The sequence below is a fragment of the Scyliorhinus canicula genome, chromosome 2, assembly GCF_902713615.1.
Source record: "Scyliorhinus canicula chromosome 2, sScyCan1.1, whole genome shotgun sequence".
Taxonomy (NCBI): domain Eukaryota; kingdom Metazoa; phylum Chordata; class Chondrichthyes; order Carcharhiniformes; family Scyliorhinidae; genus Scyliorhinus; species Scyliorhinus canicula.
Window position 1 is genome coordinate 201,467,088 of NC_052147.1, and position 14,039 is coordinate 201,481,126.

The window sequence follows — 14,039 nt, forward strand, 5'->3', positions numbered from 1 at the left end:
GTTATTATGCATTGTAATACACATAAGTTTGTTTTTAAACAAGTAGCCTTCTTTTTGCTTGCAGGTGGAGAGCAGACCCAAGTACTATGGAAGAGAGTGAGTGCAGGTTTAGTTTTTAATTTTGTATTTTCTGAAGCTGTTTGTTTGATCATGTTTTAGATGGAGTAGTGAAAAGGTACTTTAATAAAAAATCAAATTTTATGAAAAGTGTATTCTATGTATTTCTGCTGTGGTTGCAAATTTGTGAGCTTTAAAAGGGTTACTTGCCTTTTTCTTTCCATTCGATGTCTCTAATTATGTCAAATAAGTTGCAGTTAAGGAAGTATATTGCAATGCAAGAGGAAGGAAGAACAAAGAATTACACCAGATATACAGCACAGAAACAGGCTGTTTGGCCCAAACTGTCCATGCCAGCGTTTATGCTCCAATTGAATATCCTCCCATCCTTCTCACCTAATTGTGTCAGAATAGCCTTCCACTTCCTTCATCTATCATTATTATTGTGTCTTGTATCTCTCTGAAATATTCTGAAGTGTTTCACATACTGCACTTCAAAGTATTTCATTGTTTCAGCTGTATAGCTTGACCGATATAGTGGGCATTACATGTCCTTTTGAAGAGGTGTAGGCTCCAAAAATGGTAGAATTATCCCCCCTCTTCTCTAGGCAAGATGTTCAATAACTAAAGCAATTCACGCTGACCGTTTATCCATCAAATTCAAATGAGAGACAATTCTGACAACAGTGCATTCCTGATTTGTTATCATTGGATGAGTGACTCATTTGAGCCACAATGCTAGACTAGGATCTTAATTTTTAGTGCTTACCATAGCATATACATATGCCACTTTTAAGTTTAAGACATTTTGCAGCTCCAGATATATTACTTGAAAGTACATTCACATTTCTACCTTTGCATTCTGTGTGTGTGGGTTTAAGATACACCTATCATGGCGATCACTTACTCCTCTTCCCCGTAAGCAAGAACTTCAATTACTAGTATAATTAATGTGCTGAACCTAATACATTTTGTGCGGAAAAGGGCTTTAGATTTTAATTTATCCAGAGAGTTTATGGTGCTAGTATTTTATCCAACAAGAACAGAAATGAACACTTCTCTGCATCACTGTATTCAAAACTTTTCAGCAGGAAAACTAAAGATCAATGCCATTCTGGATATTTATTGCATATGCAAATAAGGCGTGAAGTATTCCCATTGAATTAATGCGTTGCTAGATAGGTAGTAGAATATACTTTCTTATGTTGCAAAATAGTAAAATCATGCAATGGAAAGAACCAGAAATAGTCGGGGGTTCTATTACTAGGGGTTACAAAAAAAAAATGCAAACTAGGAATTTAAAATTGTAGACCGTAACACATTATGAAAAGATAGGGATGGAAAAAGGGGGACAGAGCAGCTCTACTTATCAGGAATAACATAATGTCAGTAGAAAAAAAATGACAACTAAGAGCAAGGCAAAAATAGAGATAAAAGATAATAAATCAGCATCCCGAGGTTTACCATTGATCAGAAAGTGAACTGGACTAGTTATATTGATACTGTGGCTACCAGAACAGGTCAAAGGCTAGGAATCATTATGGTAAGTTACTTACTCCTGACATTACCCCCCCTTCCTCCTCAAGTCAGGGGGGATGTAATGGAGTACTCTCCACTTGTCTGGATGAGTGCAGCTCCAACAACACTCGAAGCTCAACGGCATCTGGTGTAAAGCAGCCCATTTGATTGCTTCCCCTTCCACAAACATTCAAACCCTCCACCACCACCGATGAACAGTGGCAGCCGTGTTTACCATCTACAAGATGCACTGCAGTAACTCACCAAGGCTCCTTAGACAGCACCTTCCAAATCCACGACCACTACCATCTAGAAGGACAAAGGCAGTAGATACCTAGGAACCCCATCTGCTGGAGGTTCCCCTCCAAGCTACTCACCACCCTGTCTTGGAAATATATCACTGTTCCTTCACTGTTGCTGGGGCAAAATCCTGGAACTCCCTTCTTAACAGCATATTGGGTATACCTTCACACTAATAGGTGTAGTCGAAAGACCACCTCATAGTGCAAGGTAGGTGGAGGAAAAGACTTGCTGGCAACTTAGGGAGTTGATTAATAAGCATAGACAATAATCACGGGGGATTTCAACTGGCCTAATATTATTTGGACAGAAGAGGTCGGTAAAGGGAGTAAGGAAATGCTTACTATTTCTGTGGGACTCCAAAAAGTGCAATAAGGGAAGATTCACAATTGGATCTGGTAATGGGGAGCGAACCAGAGCAGGTAAGAGACGTAAAAGTAGGAGAACATCCAGGCAATAATGACCATGATACAATATGCTTTAATATGGTGATGTGGAAAACTTATGAATGACAAAAATAGATTGTAGAAAAACTGATTTTGAGGGATTGAGAATAGAACTTGCGAGCAAGTCTGTCAGTGGAGCAACCACACTACAAAACTTCTGCACAAATTTCGATCAAGTCCACTCATGCCAAGAAATCGCACTATTTCCCTTTGTGTCGAGGGTATTGGAAACTCGCCAATAATTTTATTTTCACATCCTGTGGGACCATTCGACCCTGTCCGATTGTATGGCCAAGGAAAGTGACTTTGGCTTTTCCAAATACACTTTTGGCTAGGTTTACCACCAAACCCGCCTCCTGAAGTCGATCGAATAACTCCATCAGATGTTTAAAATGTTCTTTCCATGTCTGGCTGAAAATTACCAGATCGTCGATGTATACCGCACAATTGGGTAATCCTGAAACAACTTTGTCAGTTAACCGTTGAAATGTGGCTGGGCCGTTTTTCATGCTAAATGGCATAACTTTGAATTAGCATAAGCCATCTAGAGTCACAAAAGCTGAAATCTCCTTCGCCCTTTCGGATTTAGGTACCTGCCAGTAACCTTTAAGTAAATCAAGTTTGGAAATAAAAGCTGATTGTCCCACTTTCTCAATGCAATCCTCCAAACGTGGGATAGGATAAGAGTCCGTTCTTGTAACTGCATTAACCTTTCTATTGTCCACACACAAGCGTTGGGTACCGTCTGGTTTTGGTACCATCACTATGGGTGAGCTTCATTGGCTGTAACCCACTTCAATTATACCATTTTTAAGCATACTCTCAATTTCATTGTTAACCTGTGCCAATTTTGGCGGGTTAAGTCTATATGGATGTTGTTTAATTGGAACAGCATTTCCCACATCTACATCATGTATAGCCATTTTAGTGCTTCCCAACTTATCTCCACAAACTTGCCCATGTGATATTAATAACTCTTTCAGGTCAGTCCGTTTTCCCTCTGGAAGGTAACTCAACAATTCAATCCCAATTTTTAAGAACACCTCGTTTTCCAATTTAATTTGAGGTATGTCAAATTCAAAGTCATCTGGATTTGGTTCGTTGCTTTGAGTTAGAATCATTAAACCTCCTCCTTTTGCTCTCCTTCCCTTTCAAAGTACCTTTTCAGCATATTCACATGTCACACGCGGTGAGTTTTCCTTTTATCCGGTGTTCTTACCACATAATTCACGTCACTTAATTTCCTTTCAATCTGATGAGGTCCACAAAACCTTGTTTTTTTAAGTTTCATCTACCATTGGTAACAATACTAAAACTGTATCTCCACTGGCAAAAATATGGGGTGCGATTCTCCGCACTCACGCCGGTTCGGAGAATAGCGGGCCGCGCATATTTTCACGGCGACGCCGGTCCGACGCCCTCCCGCTATTCTCCGAACCCCGCACAAACTACACGTCGGCATTCCCGGCAAAGGCCTCAAAAGCCCCCCCGACACGACCAGAATCGCAACTTATTGGCCCCCCGCTATTCTCCGGCCCGGATGGGCCGAAGTCCCGACGTCATCACGCAATGTTTTCACGTCGGCCAACACACCTGCTTTTCAAGTTCGTCAACCAGTCGTGCTGGCTAACGAGAGCTTCGAGTAGGTGAGCGCACCGCTCAGCGCACTGCTGGAGTCTGGCCACAACAGGGAAGGCATCCCCGAGAACGGTAGGGGGGTCCAGAGCGGGGGAGACGGAGGGGGGGAGTGGGGGAGACGGAGGGGGGGGGAGTGGGGGAGACGGAGGGGGGGGGGAGTGGGGGAGACGGAGGGGGGAGTGGGGGAGACGGAGGGGGGGGGAGTGGGGGAGACGGAGGGGGGGGGAGTGGGGGAGACGGAGGGGGGGGGAGTGGGGGAGACGGAGGGGGGGGGAGTGGGGGAGACGGAGGGGGGGGGGGAGTGGGGGAGACGGAGGGGGGGGGAGTGGGGGAGACGGAGGGGGGGAGTGGGGGAGACGGAGGGGGGGAGTGGGGGGAGACGGAGGGGGGGGGAGTGGGGGAGACGGGGACGGGGAGTGGGGGAGACGGAGACGGGGAGTGGGGGAGACGGGGAGTGGGGAGTGGGGGAGACGGGGGGGGGGGGGAGTGGGAGTGCGGGGGGGGGTAGGGAGAGAGTGAGCGAGTGACCCGTCCAACCCCGGTTACAAAATGTCTGCCACCATGCTATGGCGTGCTGGTCACAAGGACACGGCCGCTGGTTGCCCTGTGGCTTACGGCCACAGGCCACTGACGCACCGGTGAAGAGGACGTAGTTAACTGCCCGTTGGATGCAGAAAGTGACCTGGGGTTAGGCTGCCCGCATGTCAGCAGCGCGACCAGGCCACCGGGACACACAGGTATCCCGTGGCAGGCGGCTGCCGAGGTGTCGACTAACATTCGTCTAACATGTCCTGTTTCTCTGCCTCCCACCACCCTTCTGTAGGTTAGCACAATGTTTGCGAACAGAACGGCTATGTTCTGCGCAGTGGTTGGGGCCGCTGCACTGCATTTGGAGATGCAGCAGCATCCACAGCCACAACCCGCAGTGGATGCAGGGCCAGCTGCAGCAGCAGAGGGAAGGGCCGAGGAGTTGCCAGTCGTCGAGCAGCATGGAGGGGAGAAGGAGGAGGGGGAGGAGGAGAGAGTGAGCGTGCAGCCACAGCGCCAGAGGCGACGACCAAGGCCGAGGGTGTACCGTGTTCGGATCTCTTTCCTAACAATGACGGACATCACCTGCAGGAGGAGACTCCGGCTGAGTAGGCAGACGGTGATACATATCTGTCACCTCGTGGCGCACCTCGCCCCACGTGGAACGGGGGGAGGACACGCGATCCCGGTTGCCATCAAGGTGACGGTCGCTCTTAACTTCCATGCGACCGGCTCCTTCCAGTCTCCGAGCGGGGACCTCTCCGGGATCTCCCAGTCATCGGTCCACAGGTGCATCCGGGATGTGACCGACGCCCTCTATGCCATCGCGGACCGCTACATCACTTTTCCCGAGGACCGACCAACTCAAGACTCACGAGCTCGTGGATTTACCAGCGTGGCCGGGATACCGATGGTGCAGGGGCAATCGATTGTGTTCACGTCCCCATGCGCCCGCCTGCAGGGGACAGGGAGGTGTTCACAAACAGGAGGGGGACATACTCCATGAATATCCAGGTGGTATGCGACCCCCACATGACGTTCATGAACGTCTGTGCAAGGTTCCCAGGGAGTGTGCATGACTCCTACATACTGGCGCAGTCGTACATCCCTGTGATGTTTGAGGGACGTCCCCCCTGGCTGAGGGGCTGGTTGCTAGGCGACAGGGGTTATCCGCTGAGGTCTTGGCTGATGACGCCTATACGGAGGCCTCAGACCAATGCGGAAACACGATACAACGAGGCCCATGCAGCAACCAGGGGTGTGGTGGAGCGCTGCCTTGGCCTCCTGAAGATGAGATTCAGGTGCCTGGACCGCTCCGGAGGGGCCCTGCAGTACCAGCCCGACAAGGTCGCTCGCATTGTTGTGGTCTGCTGTGCGCTGCACAACATCGCGATGCAGAGGGTAGATGACCTGCTGCAGGAGGCGGAGGGAGAAGCCAGTGGCAGTGGTGCCAGCATAGAGGAGGAGGAGGAGGAGGAGAGGGAGGAGGAGGAGGCTGGCGGAGTGGCGGGCGCAGCACGCAGACACGACCCAGGTGCTGGTGATGTCCAGGAGGCGGCACGACGGACCCGGCGAGGACGGCGGGCACGCGACGCCTTGGTGGCAGCACGGTTCACACGTCCTATGCGACGTCCCCGCTGAACACCAAACCACCACCTGCATCGCTAGTCATGCAGAGGGTCAACACACAACTGCCACCACCACAGCCCCCCCACCCCCTCTCAGTGTACCCTGCTCCACTTCGACATCACCCTTACCACTGGGTCCAGACGGTATGGCACAACATTGATGGCTGTGTCAGCGGGTGTGATCAGTGCCATGTGGAATGATGACAGTCCGCTCTGCGATGAGCTGTGAGCTCAGAATCGTTAGAGAGAGTCTGACCCATGGCAATAGCTGAACCATCCACCTTGTTGGCCGCTGAGTTTGTCACGGACACTCCATCACGTGCCCGCGTGGGCTAGCTGTGGGAGGGGGTGGGGGGGGAAGGGACTGCACACCCGGCACCGAAGTTTCACCGCTCGTCAACCCCAGCGACACTCGGTCACCATCATGATTCCTGTGGCTGTGGAACAATCACACGGTATTACAAGTAAGGTGGAACAGTGCGTTTAATGTGAACAATAGTTTACAGGTGCCCTAGCCCCTACAACTAAACTGTACCCTTCACCCGTGCCAACTTACTCAGTGTCTATCTTAGTTGCCTTACGGGCCCTACCACTACGTCTACGTGAGTCCCCAGATGATACAGCAGGAGTGGAGGAGGACTGCTGCAAATCGCCCCCTTCGACTTGTTTATCCTTCGGCAAGCGTTTCCTGGGGCGACCCGGCCTTGATGGGCCAGGCTGCTCTGCGGGCGTCTCGGGTGACGTTGTGCCACCCTGCTCTGCCTGCTGTCCACCCGATGCACCAGGGATGCGACGGGGGGAGGCCGAGAATTCCGGGACGTCCCGTGATGGAGTTAATGGGACGGGCCTCGAAACCTCCTCCTCCCTCGGGGAGCCCAGTGGCCCCCGGGCCTCACTTTGGGACAGAGGTGCGAGTGGGGAGGTGCCCCGTTGCGCCACCGACACCTGGCGCTGCCAGTCCTGGAGGCCTGCAACGGTATCCACCAGGATCCGAAGGTTTGCAGAGACGGAGTCCAGGGAGTTAGACATTCCCGCCAGGGACTGTGCGATCTCAACCTGTGAGTGCACGACGCCATCCAGCACATGTGTCAGGCGGTTGATGCTCTCCGCGACTGACTGCTGGGACTGTACCATCGACTGCTGTGACTGTGCCATGGCGTGCTGCGACTGGGCCATGACCTGCTGAAACTCGGCCAAGGCCCGCAGCGCACCGGCAATGTCGTGTTGGCTCTGGCGCATTGCTGCCTGTGAGAGGGCAACCCTGTCCAGGGCCGAGGATGACGCGTGCACATTAAGCCCAACGCCTTGCATAACCTGACCCATTGCCTCCACCGCGGATGCCACCCGTGCGGTGTCGGCCTGGGTTGCTGCCATGAGCGGCACCATTCCCTGCTCGTGGACGCGGTTCGATTCCTCTAACAGCGTCTGCAGAGTCTGGAAGACAGCCCTCATCCCGTCATTGTGTCCCTGGGTTTCTTGATGCATCGGCTGTGCGGGTGGGTTGAGAAAGTCCAGGAACTCGGAAAACGTCAGGGAGCCAGCTGCATGCTGGGCCTGGCCCGGCCTCCGCCAGTCCGGGCCCTCGACTGCTCCGACCTCCACCTGCTGTACCTGCTCAGCTGTGATGTGCGACCCAGACTGTGACACAGGAGCCTCATCACTAAATAGCCCAACCGGGGTGAGTGTCTCTGGGATGGTGGATGGTGTGGGAAATAGCTGTGCCGCAAGCTCGAGGTCGTCTTGGGTTGACGCCCCCTCTATGCCATCGGCCCGCTGAGAGGCCGCAGGGCGTTCGCGGGCCATTTCTCTCTCTTGCTCTCTCGCCGCCCTCTGGGCGTCCTGCTCCACAGATTTGGTTGGGGAGGATGGGACTCCCCGCTGATCGGGCACCCTTTGTTGTGCGGCCCTGGGTGAGGTGGGGGCAGTTGCCTGTGTCCGCCTGGAGGCAGATGGCCCTGGTCGTTCGGCATCACGTCCTAGGGAAGAGAATGAAACGGGTTATTTAGATACGCTCGGCCGGGCGCTGGACGGTCCCAGTGGGCAGGGTGTGAAGGGACAGAGGATGGGGGAGGTGTCCCAGTGAGCCAATTCACCTGCTCTATTTAATCGGTCCCTAAAATTTGACACGTAATCCAATAATGTAAGTTCCGATTTTTCACTCACCAATTTTTCTTTAATCAATTTAAGTGGTCCTCTTACCTCACGACCAAAAATTAGTTCAAAAGGACTGAATTTGGTTGATTCATTAGGTGCATCGCTAATTGCAAACAGTACGAATGTAATTCCTTTATCCCAATCATCTGGATAATCTTGACAATTGTCTTTAATGTCTGATGCCAAAGTGTATCATGGAGTTCACCTGACCCACAACTTTTAATAGAGTGTGGGTATGGGAAGCACAAGGACCCACTTTACAGGTGTGGTGCAACAGAGAACTAAGAGTATTTTTAAACAAAAACAATGTTTATTCTATGAATCCCATTGTCATTTTTAAACACACAGTAAATATCTTAGCAACCATCAACTAAAATACTCCCCCAAAGAATACAGTACTCTGTAAGTAACCCTTAATCTTTCCTTACAACATCCATAAGACAAAAGACCCTTTTTAACACCGAGATCAGGTTTACATTCACTACTGAGAGCAGTTATCACTTTGAAATCCTCAAATTATCTGGAGACAGTCTTTAGATTGCAGATAGAGATTCTTATACAGCTGTTTGCTTTGCCTGCAGCTATCCAGCTCTCAAAACAAAACACACTAGCTGCCTGCTTAAAAACGAAAAGGAAAGACAGACAGCCCAGCTCCACCCACTCTCTGACATCACTGCAGCTATCTGACAAACACCCATTTCTTAAAGGTACATCCACTACAGCTATTTAATAAACACCCAGTTCTTAAAGTTACTCTCACATGACAGTATAAATCGGAAAACCCAGCCGGGGAGGATGGTATGAAGCAATTTCTTGAGGGACTGGAGTTTACGAGGATAGATGAGTTAGTGGAGGGTTTGGGAGCCCCAATTGGGCTGGGGGAGGTTATAGATGGATTGGGGGCGATGCGATCGGGTAACACCCTGGGGCCTGACGGATACCCGGTTGAGTTTTGTTAAAAGTTTTATGGGTTGCTAGGGCCGCTCCTGGTAAAGGCTTTTAATGAGTCCAAGGAGCTGGGAGTGCCCCCCCCCCCCCCCCCCCCCCCCCCCCGGGGGGTTATAGGGGAGGACAGGATTTGTGAAGGGATGACACCTGACGTCCAACATTAGGCGGCTCCCAAATGCAATAATGACGCCTGCGGAGGGGTGCGAGGTCAGGGTGGTGGTGGCCATGGATGCAGAAAAGGCCTTTCATCAGGTGGAGTTGAAGTACCTGTGGGATGTCTTGGGAAGGTTTGGGTTCGGGCAGAGATTTGTGGATTGGGTCCGGTTGCTATAATAGGCACCGGTGGCGAATGTAAGGACCAACCGGATTTGATTAGAGTATTTTAGTCTGTGCAGGGGGACAAGGCAAGGGTGTCCACTCTCCCCACTATTGTTTCCCTGGCCATAGAGCCTTTGGCAATGGCGCTGAGGGCATCGAACATTTGATGGGGGATTGTAAGGGGGGGGGGGGGGGGGTGGGTGAGGAACATAGGGTCTCACTCTACGTGGATGATTTACTCATTTATATAACAGACCTGTTTGAGGGAATCACAGGAATTAGGGGAATACTGGAGAAATTTGGCCGGTTCTCAGGTTACAAACTGAATATTGGTTTTTGCGATTCAGGCAAGGGGGCAAGAGAGGAGACTGGGGGAGATGCCGTTCAAAGTGGTGGGAAGGAATTTTAGGTATCTGGGGATTTCTTTGCTTGCTTTTGCTTTGACTGTCTTTAGCAAATACAGTGGTTGAGTTTTAAAATACATATCATGGTAATTCTTCAAATCATAATACACAGTATAAAATGACTGAGTGATTTAAACAAAAGAAAGATGGCGATTTAGCAAAAGCAAGCAAAGAAAATAGGTTTCAGAAAGAGATAGACTGATTCCGGAATGGATTTTTCCATCCCGCCAAGTGATTCGTAAGGAGATGATTATCTTTAAGGTCTCACCTTCTTTACAGCTTGATTGGCTTTAACTAATTTATAATTCACTCAATTCGGCCAAACTGTCTGTCCGTCAGTTTAAGAGAGATATGTATTTAAACAAATTGGTATAAACTTTCCCATACCATGCTTGAGAAAAACACATTCTTCACTAGGACTCATCACCCTAGACTAGTTGTTACCATAGAAACGGAACTGGGCATCAGCCCAGTTCTTTACAGCACAATGGGGTCTTTTAGCTATTTGACGTCATTGACCTTCAGTCTCTGGCAATTTGAAAAATGTTCCCAGCTATTCGGCTTACCTCACTGTCATAGTTAATATGATTATGTTAATTACTCTTAATGAGTTCTCAATTAAACCTTTTACCTACATCATCTATAGCTAACTAGAAAGCCAATTTCCAGCAAGGTCCAAAAAGCAGAATACAGGGAGCTGGGAAGGAAGTTAAGAAATCGGACCTCAAAGGTAGTGATCTCAGGATTACTACCGGTTCCACGTGCTAGTCAGAGTAGAAATGACAGGATATATTGGATGAATACGTGGCTGAAGAGATGGTGTCAGGGGGAGGGTTTCAGATTCCTGGGGCATTGGGACCAGTTCTTGGGGAGGTGGGACCTGTACAAACTGGACGGGTTATACCTGGGCAGGACTGGAACTGATGTCCTAGGGGGGGCAATTTGCGAGAGCATTTGGGGAGGGTTTAAACTAATATGCCAGGGGGATGGGAACTTGAGGAGTCAGAGGAAGAGGGAGCCAGGACAAAAGCAAAAGGTAGAAAAGTGAATAAGAAGTGATAGGTGGCGAAACTGAGGGCGAAATTCAAACAGGGCCAAAGAGAAAAATATTAGGAGCAAGAGAAACAATGTGAAAAAGACAAACTTAAAGGATCTGTGCCTTAATGCACGGAGCATTTGCAATAAAGTGGATGAACTAATCGCGTAGATAGATATAAATGGGTATGATATAATTGGGATTACGGAGACATGGCTGCAGGGTGACCAGGGATGGGAACTGAACTTCCCAGGGTTTTCAGTATTTAGCAAGGACAGACATAAAAGAAAAGGTGGCAGCGTGGCACTGCTGGTTAAAGAGGAAATTAACACAGTAGTGAGAAAGGATATTAGCTCTGATAATGTAGATTCTGTATGGGTAGAGTTGAGAAATACCATGGGGAAAAGTACATTAGTGGGTGTCATATATGGACCCCCAAACTGCAGTGGTGAGGTTGGGAATGGCATTAACACAAAATTAGACATGCATGTAATAAGGGAATATTGGAGATCATGGGTGATTTTACATAGATTGGGCAAATCTAATTAGCCACAATGCCGTAGAGGAGGAATTCCTGGAGTGTATACAGGATGGTTTTCTCAGTAAGAAGTCTTACAACACCAGATTAAAGTCCAACAGGTTTGTTTCAAACACGAGCTTTCAGAGCACTGCTCCTTCCTCAGGTGAGTTCCTCAGATGGTTTTCTTGACCAATATGTGGAGGAACCAACTAGAGAGCAGGCCATCTTAAACTGGGTACTGTGTAATGAGAAGGGAATCATTACCAATCTGGCTATATGAGACTCCTTGGGTTTGAGCGACCATAACATGATAGAATTTTTTATCATGATGGAGAGTGAAGTAGTTGATTTGGAGATGAGGGTTCTGAATCTTAATATAGGGAACTATGAAGATATGAGGCGTGAGTTGGCCTTGATAGATTGGGGAGAGTTACTTAAAGGGATGACAGTGGATAGGCAACGGCAAACATTCAAGGAACGCATGGGGGAACTACAGCAACTGTTTATTCCTGTCTGGCACAGAAGCAAAGGGGTTCAGAGGGCCAATCCATGGTTTACAAAGGAAATTAAAAATAATCCAAGGAAGAAGCATACAGATTGGCCAAGAAAAATAATAGGTCTGAGGGTTGGGAGCACTTTAGAATTCAGCAAAGAAGGATGAAAGGATTGATTAAGAAGGGGAAAGTAGAGTACGAAAGAAAGCTTGCAGGGAACATAAAAGCTGACACTAAGAATTTATATAGATATGTGAAGAGAAAGAGATTGGGAAAGAGAAAGAGAGTAGTCCTCCTACAAACCGAAACAAGGGAATGCCTAATAAGGGACAAAGAAATGGCTGAGCAATTGAATACATACTTTAGTTCTGTCTTCACAAAAGAGGACACAAATCAGACACCAGAAATGTTGGAGAATGAAAGGTTGAATGAGATGGAAGAACTGAGGGAGATCAACATTCGTAGAGAAATGGTGGTGGGAAAATTGATGGGATTGAAGGCAGATAAAGCCCCAGGTCCTGAGAATCTGCATCCCAGAGTGCTTAAGCAGGTGGCTCTGGAAATAGTGGATGCATTGGTGGTCATTTTCCGGGATTCTACAGACTCTGGAACTGTCCCTGCAAATTGGAGGGTAGCTCACGTCACTCCGATATTCAAAAAGGGAGGTAGAGAGAAAGCAGTGAATTATAGACCAGAAAGCCTAACATCGGTAGTGGGGAAAGTTCTTGAATTCATTATCAAGGACTTTATAACGGAGCATTTAGAAAGGAGTGGCAGGATCAGTTAGAGTCAGCGTGGATTTATGAAGGGAAAATCATGCTTGACAAATCTGTTGGAATTCTTTGAAGATGTAACCAGTACAGTTGACAAGGGGGAGCCAGTTGATGTGGTACATTTGGACTTGGCGTTTGACAAAGTCCCACATAAGAGATCATTGTGCAAAATTTAAGCGCATGGGATTGTGGAAATGTATTGAGGTGGATAGAAAACTTGTTGGCAGAGAGGAAATGAGGAATTAATGGGTCCTTTTCAAATTGGCAGGCGGTAACTAGTGGGGTGCCACAGGGATCGGTGCTGGGATCCCAGCTATTCACAATATATATAAATGATTTGGATCAGGGAGCAAAATGTAACATCTCAAAGTTTGCAGATGATTCCAAGTTGGGTGGGAGGGTGAACTGTGACCAGCATGCAGGGATCCTACTGCATGATCTGGACAGGTTGGGCGAGTGGGCAAATCAATGGCAGATGCAGTATAATTTGGATAAGTGTGAGGTTATTCACTTTTGAAGCAAAAACAGGAAGGCAGATTACTACCTAAATGGTTGTAAATTGGGAGAGGGGAGTGTGCAGCAGGACCTGGGTGTCCTTGAGCACTAGTCGCTGAAGGTAAGCATGCAGGTCTAGCAGGCGGTAAAGATAGCTAATAGTATGTTGGCCTTTATTGCGAGAGGTTTTGAGTATAGAAGCAGGAATGTGTTGCTGCAATTATACAGGGCCTTGGTGAGGCCATACCTGGAGTATTGTGTGCTGTTTTGGTCTCCTTCTCTGAGGAATGATGAGTCATAGCGTCATAGAATTTACAGTGCAGAAAGAGGCCATTTGGCCCATCGAATCTGCACCGGCTGTTGGAAAGAGCACCCTACCCTAGCCTACACCTCCACCCTATCCCCATAACCCAGCAACCCCACCCAACACTAAGGGCAATTTTGGACACTAAGGGCAATTTAGCATGGCCAGTCCACCAAACCTGCACATCTTTGGACTGTGGGAGAAAACCGGAGCACCCGGAGGAAACCCACGCACACACGGGGAGAACATGCAGACTCCGCACAGACAGTGACCCAAGCCGTGAATCAAACCCGAGACCCTGGAGCTGTGAAGCAATTGTGCTAACCACTATGCTACCGTGCTGCTCTCGAGGGAGTGTAGTTGAAGGTTTACCAGACTGATTCCAGGGATGGTGGGATTGTCATATGAGGAGAGATTGACTAGGTTGGGATTGTTCTCACTGGAGTTCAGAATAATGAGGGGGTATTTCATAGAGACT

General features: G+C 48.8%; 1 protein-coding gene across 7 annotated transcripts in view; it reads left to right on the plus strand.

Moving 5' to 3' along the window:
- chn1 (chimerin 1) overlaps window positions 1–14,039 on the plus strand; it is a 337,127-nt gene that overhangs the window by 93,633 nt on the left and 229,455 nt on the right. For 4 of the 7 annotated variants that reach the window (XM_038789361.1, XM_038789364.1, XM_038789363.1 and 1 more), the window contains one exon: window positions 65–96. The exons of the other annotated variants lie outside the window; for them this stretch is intronic. In XM_038789361.1, the coding sequence (XP_038645289.1) occupies window positions 65–96 (32 nt within the window). The remainder of the gene's footprint in view (window positions 1–64; window positions 97–14,039) is intronic. 7 annotated transcript variants of the gene reach the window in all.